We start from the raw sequence: 24,846 nt of genomic DNA on the forward strand, positions 1-24,846 counted from the left end.
GTGGTGGTGGTGGTATTAAAATATTCACAATGCTATAGTATATTTTTATCATTATTCATATATAACATTTAGAGCCTAGTTTTTTAAGCAAAACTATGATATTGTAAGGTTAAGCAAGTTGATATTCAACTCAGTGTTTACCAGTCTCTCTATTGCATGAAAAACATCAACTGACTGGATGTGTGCCACCATTAACAACAAGCCAGGAGATTCATGAAATAACTGTGGTGGGAGTATTCGGGAGATTCCCAGACGAAAACAGAGGAGCACCAGCAATGAGATCTTAGGTTCTGTATAAAAGTGTGAGTTGCAAGTGTGATTGTTCTGCAGGCATTTCAGCTCGGTGGCTGGATCAATACATTCTATAACAATAACAAAGTTATATAACAATGCATATTATGTTTATATTGCTTGTAATTATTACTGTCAAAACGCAGAATCAAAACAAAATGTAATAATATGTTCTGCATACCAGTTATAGGGCAAGCAAACATGCATTAAAATAACTGTAACACTCCAAGGTGTATGTTTGCTTTATTGATAATGCCGAGAGCAGGTAACATAATTTACAACAAGAAGAAACATAGTACCTAACATGTGGATATTTACATAAGCAGTGGGCGGAGGATGTCATAAGACAGCCCCTTCTTTTGTCATGCCCTGGCATTTTGATGCAAAGCGACTCGAGTCTCATCCGCGCTGCTTACACTTTGATGACCGTAATGGATCCGCGTTTTGCAAGTTTAATGCGTTAAAACCAAGAGTTCCCGGGATTCTCATGCGGATTAAATCTTTGTTTTGAACAGGAGAAGGAGTCGATGCGGAGATGCATTGCAAATTGTGAGTAGCCAACTGAACCATACAGAGTTAAGAATATTACAACTTTTCTGTGACTTAGAGAGGATGCGCAAAAGCGCGTATTGATTTTACTGAAATGTCTTTTAAATCATTTCTAGTAGGCCTATGTGTTGTTTTTAGTGCGCTGCACAAATTTATTGCATCGTTGTTCATTTCACATCCTTTGCAAGTTGCATAAAAACTGTTTTTATGTTAGCTACTAGCGCATACTTTAATCACCAGTAAGTTATTCTATAGTGAATAGTTAGGCTAATTCAAAGTAGTAGGTTATGTGTTTATTAGATGCAAACGCCCAGGGGCGTTCGAACGCAATTTTCCTGATAGGGAGGGCCCAGATTTTTGGGTGCCCAGAAAACCAAGCGGCGCCCCTGCAGGCAGCGTTGTCCGTAAAATGTAATTACTTATGAATTAATGAGCTGAGAAATAGGCAATGACAATATTGTAACCGTCTCTTGTGTTCCGTATTTTTAATCTGCTATTTACAAACGAAACAATCTGATAATTCAGCTCAATTTATTCACGCTCCGAATTGTTTAGGAGTAGAATGGGATAGGAAAAGAGAAAGAGCACCACCTACAGTTTGTTGAAACCAAACATGCAAATACATCAGTAAGCGATGAAAAAAACAGCTACTGCAGGTAAAAACAATACCATGTTATTTTGGACACATCATGTTATCTAGGCTACTCAAGAAAGGAGTAATGGCTGCTAAAAATCCTGCTTTACCATCACAGGAATAAATAAATTACATTATAAAATATATTCAAACATAATTAGTTTTTTTTAATCATCATATAATAGGCCCCCCTAAAATATTGGTGCTACATATTCATTAGCTTCTAATAGGCTACTTTGGTGTTACATGTCACCATATACTGTTGTGGCCCGCCGCGGTTGTTGTTCGTCTGGATCGCAGTCAGTGCAGCAAGAAAGGCTCAAACAGCAGAGTTACAGGTGTCAAAGGAAGACTTTATTACAAAGTAACAAAGCCAAAGAGTCAGCCGCCACATCCACTGTCTCTCTGGTCTTTGTTTGTTCAGATGCTCCATTTTATACCTTCTCGCTATCAACAATGTATCAAGGTTGACACTTTTCTTTTTTTTATTGGCCATATCGTATTTGGCCCGCCACCAATATTTTGCACCCCTTTTGATCCGTTATCTAATGGTGGAATATAGCTGAATCTGCCCTTTTTGAAAATATATGGCCTTCCCTTGGTTGAAGGTGATTTCATCCTCCTTGATGTCTGGTGGCCTTCCCTTGGTGTCTGCACCTGGCATCATGTAAACTCACAATGAACTAGCATGTGAGCTCACGATGAACTCACAGTCTATGCTACTTTAACACATTATTCAATACTTTGATATTACATTCTCTTTTCAGTAATATTAATAATATAATAACATTTCTGTATTTTACTACTGAATTACACAATAATACTTGGAAGTAATTAAAAAAAAAAAAAATATTCCTATTTTATTAATTCAAATAATTCAAGGAATACAGGTTAAAAATGTTTGTTGTCTCTGCATATATCATGGAATTAAAAAGGTTTCTTTTATGTGCTTTCACTTCCACATGACATAAGTACAGAAGCACTAAAATGAACACTGAACTATAGTTAGACAGCTTTTAAGATCAAGACTGTGTGTAACTTAATTAGCCTAGTTCCGATGTAAAGGGGCACAAAGTATAAACTTATATACTATACTAAATATTTTTATTTTGTTCTATTAAACATTTAGCAGTTTATGAGTCTAAGGCTGTCATTTATTTGAAGTGATATTTAGTTACATTTATTTTAGTGATATTTTTTAAGATCGGCCAGCCCAGGACATTAAAAAACAGCACTTTTAAATGCGATATGAAGTTTAAAGAGGAGTGACGTGAACATTCATTTGAACATTTCATTAAATAAACATCTGCTGAGATTGCATACATTGACTAAAATACGTTTGTTAAAAGTGAAAATATGTAATTTAGTGTGATGCGTTGAGATCCAGTCAGATGAAGAAATGAATAACAAATGAATAATACATTTGAGCAAAATGAGAATCAAACTTTTAATAATTCAAAGATAATTATTGACAGTGGAGAGGTGATTAATTGTAATCACCATTTTATTACGGATAAGATTAAATGCAAGAAAAAAATTAGTAAAATAAGATCTGCTTATAGTATCTTGGCACCAAAGCAATGAACAAAATGACCCCTTGATACAGGGCAGAAAGTGTAGAAATCATGATAACTAAACGCTGTTTATACCCTTGTTCTAATCAGATAATATAAGGGTCATGCATCGTCATGCATCTTGTAGCTGGGTCAACTTGACCTATCAATGCTGCATCTGATAGATTGTTGTGGTTTTGACGCATTCAGGGAGAATATTAAATCAGAAAACATGACACAAAAACCTATGAAGAGATATAATATATAATATCACAGAAGTTAACACTAATAAATTCATGTAATAACCCAGAAGTATTAGTTAAACTATTAAAGAGGATTACATAAAGTGAACAAAATGTAAACGTAAATTATCTATATAATTTAATATATAAATGTTGAATATGAATTGGAAATGAGTATGGAAATGAGCAATGAACATTGGAATTTTGGATACACCATAATGTCATCATTATGCAAAAATAATGACATCCTTATTCATATCCATCTCTGCATATTACCCTAGGACACTTCATCCTCAGTTAAGTTTGAGTAATTGATTCTGCTATTTTCTTGTTTATCACTGTGAAGCTGTTTTGACACAATCTGTATTGTATAAAGCACTATAGAAATAAATGTGACTTGATTTGACTTCAATCTTTCTTAGATTTTCGAGTGTTATGTGAACTAATTTCTGTATTTTTTATTAATTTCTTTAGAACTCTTATTGAATAACTCAGCATAAGAGCAACAGCAGCAGCCACTGAGGAGCCTTTACCATGCAGGGATACACATGGAGTTCAAATCAGTGTCCTTCGCAAAGGTACCAAGATCGGTCTCCACCACAATACCAAGAACGACTTCTACCTCAGTACCAAGAACGGTCTCCACCTCAGTACCAAGAACGGTCTCCACCTCAGTACCAAGAACGGTCTCCACCTCAGTACCAAGAACGGTCTCCACCTCAGTACCAAGCACAAATCCCACCTAATTACCATGCTGTCAGGAATGATCAACCCAGTGCGTTCCAGGTACAGCTCATCCCACAACGGCAAACCACATTACAGACAAGATATTCCAATGGACAACAAGAGGCTGCAAATCAGTGGAACGCTTGCTCAGGCAGTGCGGACTCTTCTACTTTTCAACAAAACTCAAATGGCTATGACTGGTTGAAACAGACAAACCAGATCCATCCCCAGCACACGGTTGCAGCCACCAACATACAGCAGCACTACCCATCTGACAACCCCAACGCATATAGGTATCATGCCCAATTCGTGCAATGGCATGATGCCTCCCCACAGAACTACAGAAACACAGGCTATAGTCAAGCTCCAATGTATTGGTCTCCACAGTCAGACCATGGCAGCTCTGTGGGTAACAGCAGGGGTTGGAGTTCCCACATTTCCAAAAATGGCAGCTCTTGTTCCATGAACAATCAGCAACAATTTCAAGCTCCTAGAATGGCTGCTCATCATCACCATCAACAACAACAACAACAAGAGTTCTCTAGACAATATTCAGGCCAAAAACAAAGACGCCACACACAATCCTCTTCTCGGGCCTCCAAAAAAATTCCTAATAATCAAGCTCAGAGCAGAACTGAGGCCAATCGTACGTCATTCAACTCTACGATACCACCTTCTGGACCACAGTGCATTTTATTGCCTTCCAATAATTTAAACCAAATTCCTGTTGACCAGAACCGGCCAGAACTTGGGTCAAACGCAGGTCCAGATGTATCGGCGACCCAGCCTCAGAATAATCAAAATGCTGGACATCAGTCTCAGGGCACAAACAATGGGACATGTAACGTTAATCAGACCTCTCAAATGACACAGACCAGTAAACCCCAGCTTCAGCCCCACTCTAAAACTTTTAACTTGTCATCTTATGCTGACTCAGTAATATATAGATTACTGTGTTCAAATGATAATAAACAATCAGGTGAAAGAACTGCACATCAGAACACTCGTCCAGACCAGTCGGAGGTTTGTGCAACCAAAAGGACTGACAATCACTCAAAGGAACCTTTTTCTGAACCAAGAGCACAGTGTACAGTTGAACCGCCAAGCAAAAGAATAAAGTATGCTGTGATTCAGAGAGACTGTTGGAACAAAGTGACAATAGTGTCCAAAGACAAAAGTGATTTTGGGGTGCAATCTGCCCAAACTGGTACCCATCAGACAAGTAGCGATGAGAACAGATGTAAAGGAATGAGCCAACACAACATACAGTACAGTATGGACCCAGCAGACTGTCTTGAAGTGGTCTTTGCACTACAAAAAGCTGCTCAGCAAAGTCACAAGGCCATAGCCATCGTTCCACCCATTTCCCAACAGATCTCAAACGCTGCACCGATGGCTGATACCAGCCCAAAAAAAGGTGAAAGCCCACCATTAAAGATTGATTGCGTTTGGTCACTTGTTGAAGAGTCTAATGAACAAACATTTGAAAATGACAAACTGACTGAATCTTCTTCACAAATGGCTCAACAGGACAACAAAAGCCTTGAAAACATGACTGAAAGCAACATCGCAGACCCCGATGCATGCTCTGCTAACCCAGTTGAATGTCAAAATGATGTGCAGCAAAGTGACTGTGATTCAAGCGATCCTTCTTTTGACTTGTCCAGTGTGCCAGTGATTGAGCACACACTGGAGAAACTGATGGACTTAGCAAAGTCTTTAGAGATGACAGAGTTATCGGCCAGATATCCTGAGAGAGTTTTAGAAAGGATCTTGAAACTCTACTGGAATGGGAAATCTTCCAATATGTTGGAACCTTTGAAATCATTTGGAGAGGTACTGCACTTATCCATAATAAATGCAAAGGATTACGGGTCTGTGGTATTTCAAAGCATCGAAACTGAAAACCTGAAGAAGCTAGCTAATTGTGACATTCTCAAAAATGAGATGTATTCATTGTCAGAGGAGTTCAGATCTTCTTGGTTGAATGTTGATGGACAGCCAGCTGATATTGAAAAGGTGCTTTCAGAGCCACTGTTGGATGACACAACTGTGTTCAAGGCAACATCACAGATTTCAGATAACACTTTTGTCACTTCAGCCAGTTTAGGTGTGAATTCCCACACAGACGTGCCTGAGGTTTCATCCGAGGAGAAAAGTGCGAATCCACACACATGCAGTCCAACAGATCTTTTCATACAAAAAGCAGGAAATGACAGTGAGGAAGTGACTGCGGAAAACAATGGGCATTCATATGTAGTGCTCGGAAAAGAAAGAGAGAAAGAGACATTCAAGAAGCAAGAGGACATCAATCAAAACCAAAATTTTAACACAGAACCCTCAGACATCTCACCTTTAGCTGAAAGGTCTACAGAGAAACTTGCAGACCTCGGCAGTGCAAAAGAAGTATTCAGACAAGTTCACGAGCAAACACTTGATAATGTATCAGATTCACCGTCTCTGAGCCCTGGAGACAGTGTTTCAGATGTTGTAATAAACTCTACTGAGACTCATTGTACCTCCATGGATACATGGCAGGTAGAAGATTTTTCTGATGATGAAAATCCAGGCAATAAAGAGGCTCTGAATAACTCCTCAGACACTTGGCTGGTAGAAGATTTTTCCGATGATGAAAATCCAGGGAATAAGGAGGCTCTTAATAACACCTCAGATACCTGGCTGGTAGAGGATATTTCTGATAATGACAATTCTGGAAATAAGGAGGTTCTTCTTAGTTCCTCAAACATCTGGCAGGTGGAAAGCATTTCTGATAATGAGAATCCAGGCAATATGGACACTCCTAGTAACTCCTCAGACAAATGTGCGGTGGAAGATGTTTCTGCTGATGAAAATTCAAGCAATGATTCCTTGTTTATGGGAGTCACGGTGCTATCATCAGAAGATGCTAAAACATTTTTCCAACAGTTTGAAAAGGAACCTGAATGTAACATCAAAACCAAATCTCAATCCAGCTTTGAGTGCCCAGATCTTGTAGCGTGCTTTGATGCACACAGTCAGTACAACAAAGCAAATACTTGCTCTCGCTGTGGTAAAGAAATTGCAAAATCAAGTTCCACTAATGTGACAAAGACAGACAGTGATGCTGATCTTTTTTGCCAAGAGTGTTGGGAACAGGCACCACTTTTTGAGCTAGAAAAGGAGCCAAATGAGGCCAATCTTCCGGGCTCTGCCTCTAAACCCCAAGAATTGGGTCAAAATTATAGTCTGCCATGTCTTAAGTTGGAAGTCAATGAGCCAAATTTGTCTTCAACAAAGGAATGCATTGAGTATGACGGACTGAAAGGACAAAAAAGCGATTGTCTGGTCAAATCAAAACTGGAAGAAAATTGTAGTCAACCATCAATTAAAACAGAAGTCAAGGAGTCAACTGTTGCATCAAACGATGAATGTATTTCATATGAAGGACTGGCAAGACAAAAGAGTGCCTTTTTGATAAAATCAGAATGGGGACACAATTGTAGTCCGCCATCTGTTGAACTAAAAGACAAGAAGCCAAATGTTGCTCTACCGGAGACATGCATTGCAGAAGAAGGACTGACCGGACAAAAAAGAGACTTTATTGTAAAATCAGAACTGGTAGAAAACCGTAGTCTGCCATCTCTTAAAACAGAAGTCAAGGAGTCAACTGTTGCATCAAATGATGAATGCATTGCGTATGAAGGACTGGCAGGACAAAAGAGTGCCTTTTTGGTAAAATCAGAATGGGGACACAATTGTAGTCCACCATCTGTTGAACTAAAAGACAAGAAGCCAAATGTTGCTCTACCGGAAACATGCATTGCAGAAGAAGGACTGACCGGACAAAAAAGAGACTTTATTGTAAAATCAGAACAGGTAGAAGACCGTAGTCGACCATCTCTTAAAACAGAAGTCAAGGAGTCAACTGTTGCTTCAACAAAGGAATGCATTGCAGGACAAGGACAAAAAAGTGACAGTATGATACAGTTAGAACCGAGACAAAATTGTAGTCCGCCATCTATTAAACTACAAGTCGAGATGCCAAACATTTCTTCTCCAGAAGAATGCATTGCTGATGAAGGACTGAGAAGCCCAAAAAGAAACAGTATTGCAAAATCAGAAATGGAACAAAATCGTAGTTCACCATCTTTTGAACTGAAAGTCAAGGAGTCAAACTACGTTTTACCAAAGACATGCATTGCAGATGAAGGACAGAGAGGTCAAAAAAGTGACTGTATGGGAGAATCAGAACTGGGACAAAATCGTAGCCCACAATGTCTTAAACTAGAAGTCAAGGAGCCAACTATTGCTTCAGCAGAGGACTGCATTGCAGATAAAGGACTGACAGGGCCAAAAAGTGACAGTATGGTCAAATCAGTGACTAAGACGGTGTCTGAAATTCAGGGGTCAGCAGAGAGGGAGCTAACCAGGATTCAACCAAATAAGCAGAAAAATGAAAAAACTGAGAACATTAACGTACCCAAGCCCCAATCTCTCATGCAATGCAGAAAACCATTTCAAAAGAAAACTATGTTTTCCAAGCATAAGCTAAAATCTGGTAGCACTAGTACTGGATCTGATGATTCTGTGCTTTTCGCTCCAGATATTGTGGTTAAAATGAACCGGCCACAAAAGAAAAAACTACCTGGTGTATCTGCAAACAAACGCCGTAGTGGTGAGAGTCAGAACTGCAGTAAGGTGAAAAAATTCAAAGAACACAGGCAAGAAAGACGAGATAATCCTATCAGAACCTCAACGAACCATAGAGAAAACCTGCAGAAAGTGACAGAGAAAGTGTCCGGACAATCAAATGACACACCATCCCAGGGGTCAGAAACGAAGCCAGAGCTGCATGGTATTCCGTCTGTGAATAAAATAAAAAGAACCGAGCCAAAGAAAGTGAGACTTGACTTATATGGGTCTAAAACAGAAAAACAGTACTATGTCCCAGAACGGCGTTTTTCCGCTCCTGCTACCTTAACTGTCTCTGATTGGAAAGACTATACCGAAGTGATTTCGGCTAAACAAAAAGTTCTCAACCAGTGGAGTAGCACCTTTATAGCTAAAACAAAAAAGACTTGTCCTCCCAGGTCACCACAGGGGGGATCACCACAGAAGAAAAAACCACAGAAACCTCAGGACCTCTTAAAGTCAAATATGAGTGCATTAAAAAGCCATTTGACTCACAGAGCCAAGCTATTATCTAGTAGTGACAGAGAGAGAAGTCACTTTAGAAAACCATTTTTTCATCAAAAGCTTAGGAAAACATTAAGCAGCTAACCTGTGTAGAAGTTGCTTAATTATTGCTTTTATTATGTTTACTTAAATATGTTTACATATTAGCTGTAGCTGTAATGTCTGATGACAGCTTTCTGTTGATGATGATTAATATTTTTTTTATTATTGAGAGCTAAATAAAGTTTTATTTTTCTAGAGCATTATTGTTTGTAATATGCTACACTGTATGTGACTGAATCATGTCTTTGATCGCAGTCATTTTGCAATGTTACTTTTTTACTACTGAATGTTGTTGCATGATTTTTTTTTTTTACTATTTGAAGTACTTCTGAATGTTGTTGCATGATTTTGTTTTTTTACTATTTGAAGTACTTCTGAATGTTGTTGCATGATTTTTTTTTTTTACTATTTGAAGTACTTCTGAATGTTGTTGCATGATTTTTTTTTTTTTACTATTTGAAGTACTTCTGAATGTTGTTGCATAATGTGAAATATAAATATATATATTGTATTTACAAATACATGACTGGAAAGATTACTGGTAAGGCCGTTGTGTCACTTAATACATTTTGTAAATAACTTGTTCTGTTTGTTTTTCAAGCTTCTTTGGTAATACTGCAGAAACTTTTATGTCTTAAAACATTCAGTATGAGTCACTCATACTTTTAATCACTTTATCATACAATTACAATGTGTAAGATTATTCATTGAATAATTAATTAGATTTATTTTTTATGTTTTACAGTACAGATTGGTGTAGAAAAATGCAGCAAATGTGGTTCTATATAGTCGTGTAATTGAAATACAAAAAAATATCAATAGAAAAACAGCTATTTTGAACTGTAATAAATATATATATATATATATATATATATATATTATTGAAAATCGTACATAAGACAGGGAACATCCAACAACATAAGGCATATTCACCATAGTTAATACAAATAATCAACATAAATAATAATTATACTCGCAACAAAAATAGCAGCAATAAGGGTAGAGAGAAAGAGAAAAGGAGCACGAATCAATAGATGTACAAAATACACTAAAATAATAAATATTTTGAGATTATTTTGCAAAGAGTTTAAGACTTCTTTAGTTTTTTTAAGTAGCCTACTTAAAGCTCTGAAACATTTTCACACTCACAAAGAAATATATTAAAGGAGGGTTTACATTTTTTCCATTTGCTTGTATGAATATGATATTTACCTAACAATAAAATAAAGTTCACAACAGCCAAAAAATTGTAATATTTCACACTTATTATTTAAATTTTTAAGGTATTCTTGTTAAAGACACGTTCTCACGCATGGATTTAAGCGTATGCAAACTCTACGGGGTAACAAGGCATGTTCGTGCCTGTCCAGTTCACAGGTGTTTTTAATCTGTCTCATAAATGTTCAGACCTCATTCACATTTCGAAAGCACAACTTATCCTGGACCTGTTTATTCCTTCCTGGTGGTTTTTCTTGAAGCATTGCAGCAGGTAACCAGAGATATTTACACTTTTACATTTATACGATGTTTAGGGGCTATATCATTCAGGAATATCTGAAAAATAATAATAATGAGGTGATAAAGTGGCCGGTACAGAGTCAGTTGCTTCCTTATTCACTATAGTGCAATTAATCACTTCTTATACTGCACTGACCCCAAATTCACTTATGTAGGCTACTCATTTTCATTTTATGTAGACATATTGAGGGGTGCTGTACCCCTTTCATCCAATATGAATTTTCATTACATATGTGCATTATATAAGACATGAATATGTGATTGGTCTATATATGTGTCATATAAAATGGGAATATCGGCAGGAAGTTCTGGATATATTGAAGAGTTTCTTCCTAGATGCATGCTGAACTAGGCCTATACATACATATGCACATGCTTATAAAACTTAGGAAGAGGTAGGGCTGTAGTACTCGAGTCCGGACTCGAGACGTTTTTCTGTCGTCTCGGACTTGTCTTGGACTCGTTGGTATTTGGACTCAGACTTGGTCATTGGACTCGCCAAATGTTTTAGGTGGTCTCGACCGAGTCCAGCTATATATGCTTTTTTTCTCTTTCAAAACAAAACCATTAATCTGGCTCGCTTGTTCGGAAAATGGGTAATGTAATTGGTTTAATTTACAATCCATCTAGAACGGGCATTGCCATTGGTCGCCTGGTAAATGCACTGCTGCGTCATACGCCTGGCTCTGAGTGTGCGCGCTGAGCAGAGGCATAATTAATTTTTATTTTGGCCAGAAAACAATGTCGGCGAGTTGCATAATACAGTTTGGTTTTACAAAGTTCGTTGGAGTTTTCCCTCTCTTCCACCTGACTTTCCTTTGCTTTTATATAGCTTATAAATGCCCGTGCGCAATTTACTTTCACCGCATATCAGCGCACATGATTAACCTCTCTCTTGTGATGCTCTCTATGCCATTCACACAGAATGTGCTTTTGTGTTGACAAAGATGCGACGCGGGCAGTGGAATAGGAAAAAATTCAAGATTGGAGTTAAACATCTTTTAATAACTAGAGCTCCGCGTTTTTAGAGAGCCGTTTCATGCACGAGACACGAGCGCGACAGTCAAACGCGTCCATGTTTACATAGAACAAACAATGGAAAAGCAGCGTAATCGAATAAAAAACCTGTGAATAACTACTACTGTATGTCTGATATTTCATGTTTGCATCAGGGTGACAGGCTGAAAACCACTGTTCATTGTTTTTACAGAGCATTTATAGTTAATAATAGCACTCTAGGTGTTATACCTTCAGTCATTTTGAATTTGAATTACTTGAGAATTGTTTAAGCATTTTTCTTGTATTATTTCTGAACATATAATATGCATAAGAAATGTTTGTACAAGATGTAGTTGTAGTTCATGCATCTTTTCTGCAAAGATATTTAGTGATTTGTTTAACATTTACATCATGATGACAACTTCATGTGTACTTAGACTAGAATTGTCTTTAACTAGAGGTTTAATTAAAAAAAAGTTGCTTGAATCATGTTATAGTTATATTTTCAAGTTGAATAGTTAAAATTGTACAAAATCGAGAATTGGTCAAATATTCTATGAAAATCAATATTTATTTATTTTTTTGCCACATGGTCCAGCCTAGAAACAAATAAAAAACCTTCCAATTTTTAATTTCTTTAATTTTTCAATCTTTAATTGTCTGTTCTTTAACTGAACTAAATGATTTTTATTTCTACTATTAAAAATGGCCTCAGCTTAACACCTGTAATTCTGTCTATATCCCCCTATCCCCGGGGGATATATATTGCACCTATATTATATGGCCTAAGGTAAACAGCAAACAAATGCCTGCGCGGCCACAGACACACAGAGCTGAAGGTGTTTATATGCTACACAGTCTTGCTTGGGACGGTTACATTGTACTATGGTTTCTTTAGGACAGGGGTCTCAAAACTTGGTCCTGGAGGGCTGGTGTCCTGCAGAATTCAGCTCCAACCCTTATCAAACACACCTGAAACAGATAATCTAAGCATGCTAGAAACTTTCAGGCAGGTGTTTTGAGGCAAGTTGGAGCTAAACTCTGCAGGACACCGGCCCTCCAGGACTTTAGAACAAGTAACAAGTTCAAGAATGGGAACATGTTGATTTATTTTTTAGATTTATGTTGCTTGTTCTTTGTAATATTTTTCATTGGCAGCCCAGAATGTGATTGTTACACTTTAATAAAAATGCTGAAAATGTGAAGTTGCACTTCAGTTTATGTGACTTTAGTGAAGCTGCTAAACCTAAAGTAAATAAAATAGCCTAATTTGATCCTACAGTGTTGCTGCACATGCTTTTAGATCATTACAAATAATGCAAAATTATTATCTTAGAATAGAAGATATGCTGTCTCTCGTGTCACATAAATTATCAATAGTTAAGTATGTGGTTTTGAAGAAGATGCTTTTATTTTCTTTATTTCAAAGACTTGGACTTGACTTGGACTCAAACCTCTTTGGACTCGGACTTGTCTTGGACTCGACAATGGTGGACTTGACTACAGCCCTAGGAAGAGGGAGAGAGAGAGGAAGGGAAGGGAACACCCAAAATGTTTAGCAAAATCAGAACTATCTGGTTTGTTAATGATTCTTTTCTATGATTTTGGTCTGAATCAACTGCTCACCCACTCAGGTTTCAGTAGGTATACATCAAACTATACTATTACTTTACAATGATCACAGTAGACTGCATTTTAATAGGACACTTTTACAATACACACATTGAAACATTGAATAAGCAGTCAATAAAAACTGGAGATAAAAGTAAAGCTGTAAAGAAACTAAAGAAGTGTTTACTTTCCTTCATTAGTCTATGAACCAAGAGTAATACATATAAGAACAAAACCAGTCAGTTCAAATAAGTGTTTATTTTTTTTTTTACTTAACTTTTTGGATATTTCCCAGCATGCCCTGCAACATGAATAAAACGTAAATTAGTGACGGTTTTTTACTGTTTATTGCATTATTTGCACTTCATTTTTTTATTTTTTTTGGGTTATGTGTCATTTGATGACATTTACCCCCGGTTTCACAGACAAGGCTTAAGCTAGTCCCAGACTAAAATGCATATTTGAGCTGTCTCAACTGAAAATATCTTGCTCTGACATATCTTAAAATATATCAGTGCAGACTTTTATTTGTTAGCCTATCTCTCTTTCGTTTAGTAGTGGAAATTTAACCCTTTGAATCCCATGATTTAAATTAAAATTTCTTGATTTTAAAAATGCCATTTTAATGTTCTGAGAAAGTTGTTATAATTCATGCTCATTTCAATAGTGATGCCCTGTGGAATTCTGTGGAATCAGGAGTAATGTGATTACAAGATGTGAAACTGGAATGCCATGGGCATGTCAAAATTAAATGGCATTCTTTAATATTAATGACAGAGCTTTTATGAAAACTGTAAAACGAATAACTTTGCTTTATGCAAGTTATTTATTTGTTCGATACCATGCATTAATTTATAAGTTGTGCAATTCGTTAGAAGGACCTTTACAGCTGTATCAGTTTTTCGGATTGCTTTTAGCCAATCACCTGAGCTGCAAATGTCATGTGACTAATTACTCTAGCAACAGGAAATTGTTAAATTGATTGTACTGATTGGCAGTTCTGAAGTCTAGCTGCTATCATGAAGTGTAATGTAAAAGGTAGTAGACTTCTACACACTTGAGAGCCCTTAAAAAAAATGAAAACTAGTGAAATATCTATTATAATTGTGAATTAAATGTTGCAACCGATTTTAAAAAAACAAACTTTCCACAAAAACAAACCACAACTGTCATGAAAGTTTAGTTTTTTAATTTGTTTATTTTAAAATTAAAATAAATATCAATGCATGTAAAAATCTCTGAGAAAACAAACACTGCTCATGTTTAAATGTGGAATATTACAGCTTGTTGTAATGTTTCCATGAAAACGCTTTAATAAATTAGATCACGTACAGATGGTGAACACAGAACATTACATCAAATGCATCCTTGCACTGCTCGAGTATGAATGTGTACTTTGAAACAGCAAGTCTTTCATCGATTCATTTTTATTTATTTTTTTCCCCAAACCAGGTTGAGTCAACATTCACATAGATGAATAAAACGAGAACAGAGAGAGAAAGAGAGAAATAATCAGAAGATGGAAACCTGGCCTTCTGTGGAAGGTAAAAGCACCGACAGCGATATGAAGGCCTGCGGAGTACGTGAGTGCTAAATCCTGGCGGCTCCATCGTGTGCAGGGTGTCCCACTGGCCTACAGGTGCGTTTTTAGCTCTTAACAGCTGTGCTTAGGATATCAGAACACCGAGGCGTCTGGTTGGCCGCTTCCGACTCGAGACCACACGGGTCTCTTTCCCACATTCTCTCGTTTACCTCCGTTAAACCATATAATGATGTATTTTTTTTAAAAACATTTTATAACTTTATTTTCGTACAAATCTATATAACCCAAATTTTAGAAATCTTATTTACATGAAAAAAAAAAGTTTAAAATGGCTAACTGCCCACCCCAAGAAACGGTCACACATTTGCATTTTTGTTTTTTTTGTTTTTTGTTATACGCTTTTTCTTGTACAAAGAAAAAACAGAAACAGACCATCAAACAGCAATAGACCAAGCCAAAAAGCTCTTCTTTCTCAATGTATGATCTTAGGAAACACAAACTGCCACCCTCAACCTGTGTCCACCTTATCCCATGATGCATTTTATTTAAGGGGGCAAAACCGAGAACAAACCAAAAACGGAAAAAGAAAAATAATAATAGGTGGGTATCTTTGTCATTCAGTGCTGTCCTCTTAGGTTTACCCCTCTTGGGCAGGAAACACTTGTTGGCGGCAAAGGTAAGAAGAACGTTGTCTCCCTCTAGTGGTGCGTTTCAAGCACCGCAGGACACGGGGCTCACACCCCACCCTCCGCCGCACAGCCTCCGCCAGCTGTGTAACGAAACTCCTGCAGGTTGGACACACCGTGGAAGTGCACAAAAGCACCTGCTACCACCAGGATATGGAACAGCTGATGGGAGTGGAACTGCAAAATAATGACAAGGTACGGATTAGGCTTGAAATGTAATGAGAGGCTAGCGTGGATTGTGAACTCAGTGTATGAATTCCAGGACATCGACTCACCCAGATGTCACACTTGCCAGGGAAGAATCTCTCGGGGATGCGTGCGGCGTACAGGCAGGCTCCGGTGATGTACAGGACGGCCATGAGGAACAGCCAGCCCATCTGACCCATGGTGGTGGCCCTCAGGAAGCCTTCAGAGATCATAAAGTGCAGCGTGGGGACGACTCCACTGAGGCCCAGACCAACAAACACACCTGAGACACAGAAGACAGGACAGGTATTCAATTAACTATTTATATTGCACTATTAGACATTGTTAGACCTCCAAAATGAACACTTGTTAAGCACCAAGCGCAAGCAGAGATTTATGAACCACCACTGGCACGAGGCAAAACGTCAATTTTCCTGAACAGATAGAGACTGTCTTACCAGCCCTGACTCCACGGTACTGTGGTGTGGCGAAGAAATCACACTGTGAGACGGTGATGGCAGCGATCCCCAGGATACACACCACTATCAGGTATATGAAACAGGGCTGAGGGGAGCAGTAGAAAGAGTAATACAGCCACGGTACAAAACTACCCATGATCAGGAACGCAATGCCCGAGTAGTCTAACCTGTGATAGAAAGAAATGAGAGAGAGGTTAAGAGAAAAAAACTACATTAAGTAATTTAATATCAATTTCAATACAAAATAATAACTTATAAAAAAATTAATTCATTAAAATTTAATTTAAACTAAACATTTTTAAATACACTAAACTTAAAGAGCAATTTAACAATTTCAAAAATGTTTAGCAACTTTCTTGACTAACTTTAAATTATTTTACAGAATTAATCTTGCTTAATGTTTAAATAGATTATTTTTAAAATTAAAATAAATATTAACATTATTTTAAATATTAACATAATACACATTAACAGTTATTTTGGACCAAAAAAAAAACAAAAAAAAACTATCTAGCAAGTAATATTAACCGAGATTGATATGCCATAAAGTAATCCTAGTGCATCAACTAATATTAAAGTACAGAATCTTCTAATAAAGTGTCACCCAGTTTAAAATTCACTAATGGTTGGGAACACTATCCACCTTATTTTGCAACGTGGAAGTAAGCCATTTTCTGTGAATGTGCGAGACTTCAGATTCATTAGCCACTATAGGTAAATAAGATAGAAGAATAACAGTGCAGTAAACGGTAAAACTTTGTGTTATAAACCAATGTGTTTATAATTACAATAACACATTAAAATAATTAACATTAGCCATATCAAGCAGCATAAGCTATTTTATACAGCTAAAAATTAACTGGAAGCCTTGCACATTCAAGTTACAAATGGCCATGCCGCTCTTTTAATAAAAATAAATACAGTGAGTGTTGCAGGTGCTTACTTTGAGAAGACGCGGGACACCCCCTCCGAGTGGCAGTAGACTGTGTGAAAGAGCCAGGAGAAGGACAGGCAGAGAATGGCCCCCAGGAAGAACGCGCCGATGACAATCTTCTCCTGGAATGGGGCCACAAATGACATATTGGGCCGGAACATGTACACAATGCCCAGACAGAGAAAGAACAGGCAGCCTGTAGACACAAGGAAAATACTGGTTACGTGTGTGTGTTATACATAGGCCCTTGCTCTCTACAGGTCAATGCAATAAATCAATAAAATGTCCAAAGAGTAAAATTGAATTCAAACTGAACTCAAAGCACATCAGAAAGCTTAGCGTTTAAAAGATCAACATCAAATATTTGTTTTGTCCATTATGGCTCAGTCCCACCACGAGTCCAAAGGTGTGATCAATAGCTGCACATCTCCCTCTTGATCAATACCATTACCTAGACCCACAGTCTGTTATGTTTAGCATGACCTTATACCAGCCTCTGTGAAGAATGACCACATTTATCCACTAGGTGGCAGTACAGCATGCAGAAAATAAACGTTTACTGTTCTGATGTAGTTTTTTTTTTAAATCCAATTTTATTTAAATTTAATATTATTTAGATTTTATTATATACATTTCAATTTTTTATTATGTATATTATAAATATATAAAATACATTTAAATGTGCTGTTAAATATAATTGTTTACATGTTGGAGTAGTTTTTGTTCTTAATTACATTTAAATAATTTTTATTTAATTTAAATATAAATATATTTTTATATAATAAATATATAATTCAAATTTTTAGAAGTAAAATAAATACATGGTTTAACACGTTTTAAATGTTTTGTGTATAAGTGCGTTTTACCTAGAAGATGTGTCCAAATGTTGCCGGTTTCTGTATGGATTCTGAAGATGCTCTTGAAACAAGCTCTGAAGGAGGGCATGGGCGGCCGGTGCCCATGCAACAGGAAATCATTATCCTTCAGCCAATCAGGGAGGACATCATGTGGAATGACACGCCATCTGCCCTCCCACATCTAAGACACCAAATTAAAAAAAAAATATCACTGTAGGATCTCAAATGCAACCCTGCAGTTTTGAAAAGATGACATATCTGGCCACTCTTTGCCATATCATTACACCAAGCTCGGGTCAGCATTACTAGTTGGCATGAGAAAAGCCCTCTCATTTGACTTCAGAAAGTAATTACACAGTCCATCCGTGAATGTGAGAGGAGTTGAGAGCAAGAGATTAAGCATTACAGTAATTATGAGTTAAGGCACAGGCAAAAATTACACATACAGAGAGACAGAAATAATTCTAAGGCTCAAAACATACTCTACAGAAGTATGTTAGTGCAAAGCTTGTGTATTATTGCATGTACAAGTATACACTGCATTTTCAGCACAGCAGCACAAGTCAACTAATGTCAAGGTTGAGCAAGAACCTGTGAATCCAGCAAAGCAAGTTGAAGTTTATAGCAAGCCACCCGAATTAAAAACAAGTGCAGTTTAATGGAATAAAATGAAGATTTGCTGAAAATGTACTGATCTGTAGGAACAGATTTAAAGAAATTTAGCATTACATTACTTGCTCATCAGATAATCCTCTGCAGTAAATGGCTTTACTTGTGGATTATGATGTTTTTATCAGCTGTTTGGACTCTGATTCTGACGGCACCCATTCACTGCAGAGGATCCATCCATTGGTGAGCAAGTGATGCAATGCTACATTTCTCCAATTCTGTTCAGATGAAAAAAATAACTAACTCATCCTGGGTGGCCTGAGGGTGAGTAAATATTCAGTAAATTTTCATTTTTGGGTGAACTATTCCACCCTCAACTAAAGAGTCTAGTTAGGGCCAAAGAACACATTGAGTACAACATTTTTATATGCACAATTGTGTAGACTATGTTCCTTTCATAAGATTGAGGAAAAAATAATAATATATAACTGAATCTGGATTTTTTTTTTTTCTCGTGTGGTTTTCTAAAAACTAGGCTGTCTGGTTTCTCTTTACCAGCTATGGTGACACTGCTGGGAAGAAGCTTTGCAGTTTCTTAGCAGAATTCTGCCAAATCATGCTGATGAAAACCACTCCCGTGCAATCATACCAGTCACAGGCGTGACTACAGGATTACACCTATAAGTACAGCACATGCAGTGACTACAGCCGAGGGCAAAGAGGCCATGAACGTGCCGTATCTGCTGAGAGAACAGCTCCTAGCTCTGTGTGTATCTGGACGTACTTTTAAATAAATAAAACAAATGAAACTAGGTCAGGTTGTTTGATCGACTCCATGACGTGCCTTTTGGTCATCTGTCAGGATGCGTGTTTTAAAATCTTCCTAGATGTTTTCCTTTCAAGACTCTGCACCTGAGTGCTGATAGTGAATGCCACTGATTGGATCTTGCACTGTGTTTGCTCTTCGACACAGAGAGCTTTGGCTTCTTCCCCAGAGGGGGAGAGAGGAGAGGAAGGAAAGAGCCATTAAAGCAGAAGGGGCTCAAAAAGAAAACTAAACTTGAGTGCACGTTACAAAGGATGGCTTTCAGTTCCTGTTCCTGTTCCTGAGCATATGGCAGACTCTCAATACAAGATTGAGATGAGAGGCTGCTGGAGCCAGGAGATGGGAGTCTGGTTTGGCAGGGATGTCTTCCGTATTGGTGGACTGTGGCATGTTCGTGCAAAAGCAGCTGAGAGCACTTGGCTCAGGTCAGGTGTGCTGATGTCATGCGTTTAATCTCACCGTATGGCCCTCGACATATAAACTCAATGATAATGCACATCTGTGTTTACGGAGCTGTGAAACAAATGTGTGTGCGTGAGAAATGAACTTGAGTCTCTGACCTTGTGCACAAACTCCTCCATCCTCTCCATGGCATGGTGTGCCTGTAGTAGAAGGCCTTCATCAGAGCTCTTATCCTCTTCTTCCTCTTCTCTTTCTGTCGTTTCCTCCTTTTCATGTACCACCCTCCTCGCAAAGAGACACTGAAAACAAACAAAGTCGTCAGGTTTCAGCATAATCTGGCAGAGTGCATATATTATTTCTAAATTTTATCATCTATGCATTTTTTGTTCTTAAAATCTATTTAGAGATTTAGAGAGAGAGAGAGAGAGAGAGAGAGAGAGAGAGAGAGAGAGTTTGTAAAATAATATAAATATATACAATTTTTTTTTATTAGTATTATAAATACAATGAAATAAGTTTGTTTTATATTAATTACTACATTTTATAAAAAGGTAAAGATGCATCTCTATAAATTCAAAAATATTGCAATTAAAGAATTAAAAAAAAAGTAAAGAAATGTAGGTAAATTAAATGGACGACGTCAACCATCCTGACCCAAACACCCAGTCAACCGGGTCATCACAAACTCCCAGCCCATATAAAAGGTAATTTAAGTACTCGCTCTAATGCACACACTCAAACACACACACACACACACACACTCAATTTAATTAATACTGCATTGATTGGCATGACCTTGCTTATGGCATGTTCTCAGCGCTTTGTGTGTTGGAAGCAAAGCCCTGCTGACTTGCTCCAATTTATCTCTTTGCGCACAGCATGTGTTTACACCAACAATCAGCGCTGTGTGTGTGTGTGTGTGTGGGGGGGGGCATAAAGATAGTCCCCAAAAGGCTTATATACGCTCATCTATGAAAAATATAATGTTGAACACACTAGGGTGCACGTGCAAACATCACTAACACAAACTATTAACAGTATCAGGGTGAAGTCAATCTCTCAGGTATGTGTATATATATATATATATATATATATATATATATATATATATATATATATATATATATATATATATATATATATATATATATATATATATACACACACACACAGGCTTTCCAAAAGCAGCCTGCATTGAATAAATATCAAGTCGCCTTTGCCTTGTAGCAAATCTGTGGCAAACTGCTGGACAAACAGATAAGATAGGAGAAAGGGTTGCAGAGGGTGAAAGTGGGAAGTGTTGTTTAGTAGTACAGGTTAGCAAGCCTCTCTTAAGCAGATTAGACTTGGCCAGTGAGACAATCAGTGTCTCAGTAATCAATGTTGACATGGCATTAGCGTGGTACTAATTCCCTAGCAGCTTTAAGAATAGCCCCCTCCTCTTTCCTCAGGCTGATACTGAGAGAAAAACACACAGCTGGAGGGTGTACTCAACAGAATAAGGTATGACTGGAGCAGAGGAACAAATATAGGTGGCCTTGAAGGCCCTGAGCTGGAGCGTCAGCGTCACTTCCAGTGGACAGTCAGCAGGGGTCATACCGTCCTACTGCAGTGTGTTCCGTGCCATTCTGACAGTGTAACCACACACAGACAACATTCAACAGCAAACGCATCTGAACCACATTTCTTTTACTCTGTAATTAGGTGCAGTCAGTCAATAAAATCAGAAACAGACGCTTGTGTCCTTGCACCTACTTTTTACTTCAGCCCGGCAGCGCTTTAAGGCAGGTCCATAAATAGACACGCTTCAGTGGTTTCTAAACTTATTCAGCCTTGAGTTTAGCTATTCAACATCTCCAGATTAGCAAAAAGACAAACTACATTTTTGCATCAAATAAGGCAATTCTTCACACAGGCCTTCAAAGTTAAAACAACCTAAGTAAAATGGATGAATGGATCAAATGTGACATTTACCAATTAAAATAATAATATACACACAATAAACTTAAGACCATAACAAAGTAGAAAAATATAATAACATTAATATTTGTAACACTAATATATATGATGATATCAAAATTATAAACTTTTTATATTTAAATACAGTATTTAATTATTATTATCAGTATTATTATTAATAATAATACAATTGTTTTTAATAAAAAAAAATCATACAATTATCAGAATTAAATCATCATTTTAATTATACAAATCGATTAAATATTGCCTTTTCACTTTCACATGCCAAAAGTCATTAGTTTAAAATAGGTTTAGTCTAAAAAATAAGTAAATAGTAATTGTTATTGTTAAAATTAATTGACTACAAACTCACTATTAAAGAGATGAGAACATTAATAAAATATACTATAGTATAAATCCATGCCAGGCAGATAATAAAATCAGGCACAAATCATAAGTCCAATCATTTGAATGAAGTTTATTCCTTAGAATTATGGGTTTAGAAACTGATAAAAACAATGTCTGGACATCAGTAAATATTACAAATCAGGTGTAGTTGAAGGGTTAAAGGTCATTATGTTCCTGACAATGTCCTGAGTGTGAATAAGATGAACCAGGCACTATTTCACTGCAATTCAGTGAAATAGACCCCCGGGAGTCCTAAATATATTTTCACCTGACAAACTATCCATCTAACAAGCAAAATCTGGGACACTTCCATGAACAAGTAAACCTGTGAACAGAGGTCACAGTTAAAAGGCTGTCTGTCTTGTCAACAAGAGGAGCAGAGCAGGACCAGAACTGGATCTATAATGCATGAATAACCTACTTCTGATGCTTGGCAGCAAGACAGCACGCTGTAAGACTGACTGTGTTCTGTTCGCTCTCATTACAAGAGTATGTGAGCATATTAAATGTGTGGTGTCTGCCAGTTTCACCCAAATGCTGAGATATTCAAGGGTGCTATCCATAGCTCTGACAAATGTATCACCCTTGCTTGCTGTGAATGTGTGTTTGTATGGAGAGCAAATGTTTCTGTTAGGGTACATTATGCCTAAAAAGGGCCCCATATAGTGCTCTCACTGGGCTTAAAAGGACTATAAAGAAACCAATGAGACAAATGAATCTTGTACACACTTCTAAAGCAAGCATTTAAGTGTGTATGTTTGTAAGGGGACACAAACTGCTGTTGTGAGTAGGGGTCGACCGATGTGTGTTTTTCAGGGCCGATGCCGATTATTACAGACCAAGTAGACCGATAACCGATATTTTAAACCAATATATATGTCTGGTGTAAAAATGAAAATGAATGTCAAAATTAAGAATAACATGTTAGAAATGTATGTGTAATAGCATAACCTCTCCTAATTCTTCATTAATTATTTTCTGATGACTAAATCATAACCTATTAAATGACTATTCAATTCATCATCTAAAGCACAATGCATATAATAAGTGTAAATAATTTAATTGTCTTCATAGTAGAAGTTGCAAAGAAGACCCCAACTATTTAAAGAAACTATAACACTAATAGCCTGTTATAGGCACACTTGGTTCAATAGCCCATTGAAATGTCACAATTTCTGTCATCCTAATCTTGGCCTGTGAGACAATATCTTAATCTAGGCCTGTGTGACAGTAATTTACATTAGTTTTAATTTACCATGCAGTGCAAATGAAGGCATAAAACATTAATTTCATTTATCTTTTAATCAAATGAGAGTTAAACTATTTTTTGGCAAACAAATGGGTTTACTATTAAAATTAAAACATGGAAGAAATAGTGTATTGTGCGATTATTCTTTTAAACAAAAGTTGTAATAATTATTGTAGTAGTATTAGTAGATAAACCGAACATTTATTTTGACGGGTTGCCATGAGGACCTCTTAAGTTTCTGTAGCCTATGTATGATATGACGAGCGTTTTACTCAAATGAAACAGTCAAATGCTCATGAAGTAACTCTCAGAGCAGTTCTGGGGATGTTGTTCATGTATTTATGTCCTCATTTCCTCATGTCCTGGGACATGTTCCGGCGCAGCTCTGATGACGTCAGCTTGTTTACGGAAGCGGTTGTGGGATTTATAGAGAAACTAATGGATGATACGGTGCAGAAAACCATCATCAGGACGTTTCCCAACCAGAAGCCGTGGGTGGATAAAACCATCCGCGACGCCCTGAGATCCCGCTCCGCTGCCTACAACACAGGGCTCATCACCGGGAACATGGATGATTACAAGGCTGCATCTTACAGCGTGCGCAGATCGGTGAAGGAGGCGAAGCAGCGCTACGGGAGGAAACTAGAGTCGCAATTCCAACATGGCGACTCTAGGAGCCTGTGGCAGGGACTTAGAACCATCACGGACTATAAAACACCACCCTCCAGATCGGGGAATGCGGACGCCTCTCTGGCTGACGAGCTGAACACTTTTTATGCTCGCTTCGAGGCTGCAGCTAATCACGCTAACGGCGCTAGCAGTGCTAACTGCATGCACGCTGAGGAAGCCGGTGAGGACAACGTATTCACCATCACGGAGCATGACGTGAGGAGGGCATTCAGGAGAGTGAACATCAGGAAGGCAGCAGGACCAGATGGCATCACAGGTCGGGTTCTGAAGGCCTGCGCTGACCAGCTAGCACCGGTGTTCACCGAGATCTTCAACCTCTCCCTGGAACAGTCCATAGTCCCCTCATGCTTTAAGCAGTCCACCATTGTTCCTGTCCCCAAGAAACCGCAGCCCACCTGCCTAAACGACTATCGCCCTGTAGCCCTCACATCAGTGGTGATGAAGTGCTTTGAGAGACTGGTCAGAGACTTCATCATTGCATCACTACCAGACACACTGGATCCACTACAGTTTGCATACAGACATAACCGCTCCACGGAGGATGCCATCTCACACCTCCTCCACACCACAACAAGTCACCTGGACTGCAGAAAAGGGAATTATGTAAAAATGCTGTTTGTGGACTACAGTTCAGCGTTTAACACCATAATTCCCTCCACACTCACCTCCAAGTTGGAG

The 24,846-nt window shown here is 37.8% G+C and overlaps 2 protein-coding genes across 3 annotated transcripts in view; one reads left to right on the forward strand and one right to left on the reverse strand.

Annotated features, from left to right (window-relative positions):
- Positions 1 to 662: 662 nt before the first annotated feature.
- On the forward strand, positions 663 to 9,254 carry LOC306861729 (uncharacterized protein; the record flags this gene model as incomplete). Its single annotated transcript, XM_079404152.1, has 2 exons — positions 663 to 840; positions 3,744 to 9,254. The coding sequence occupies exon 2, from the start codon at positions 3,804 to 3,806 to the stop codon at positions 9,252 to 9,254; it is 5,451 nt and encodes a 1,816-aa protein (XP_079260278.1). The 5' UTR covers positions 663 to 840; positions 3,744 to 3,803.
- A 5,255-nt stretch (positions 9,255 to 14,509) lies between these two features.
- LOC306861098 (adiponectin receptor protein 2-like) overlaps positions 14,510 to 24,846 on the reverse strand; it is a 32,258-nt gene continuing 21,921 nt past the window's right edge. For both annotated transcript variants that reach the window (XM_079403186.1, XM_079403185.1), the window contains exons 3-8: positions 20,021 to 20,161; positions 18,035 to 18,206; positions 17,178 to 17,364; positions 16,214 to 16,401; positions 15,845 to 16,038; positions 14,510 to 15,746 (exon numbers count right to left, since the gene is read on the reverse strand). In XM_079403186.1, the coding sequence (XP_079259312.1) occupies positions 15,618 to 15,746; positions 15,845 to 16,038; positions 16,214 to 16,401; positions 17,178 to 17,364; positions 18,035 to 18,206; positions 20,021 to 20,161 (1,011 nt within the window). In that variant the 3' untranslated portion in view covers positions 14,510 to 15,617. The remainder of the gene's footprint in view (positions 15,747 to 15,844; positions 16,039 to 16,213; positions 16,402 to 17,177; positions 17,365 to 18,034; positions 18,207 to 20,020; positions 20,162 to 24,846) is intronic.

This window comes from Barbus barbus (genome assembly GCF_936440315.1).
Source record: "Barbus barbus genome assembly, chromosome: 42".
NCBI lineage: Eukaryota > Metazoa > Chordata > Actinopteri > Cypriniformes > Cyprinidae > Barbus > Barbus barbus.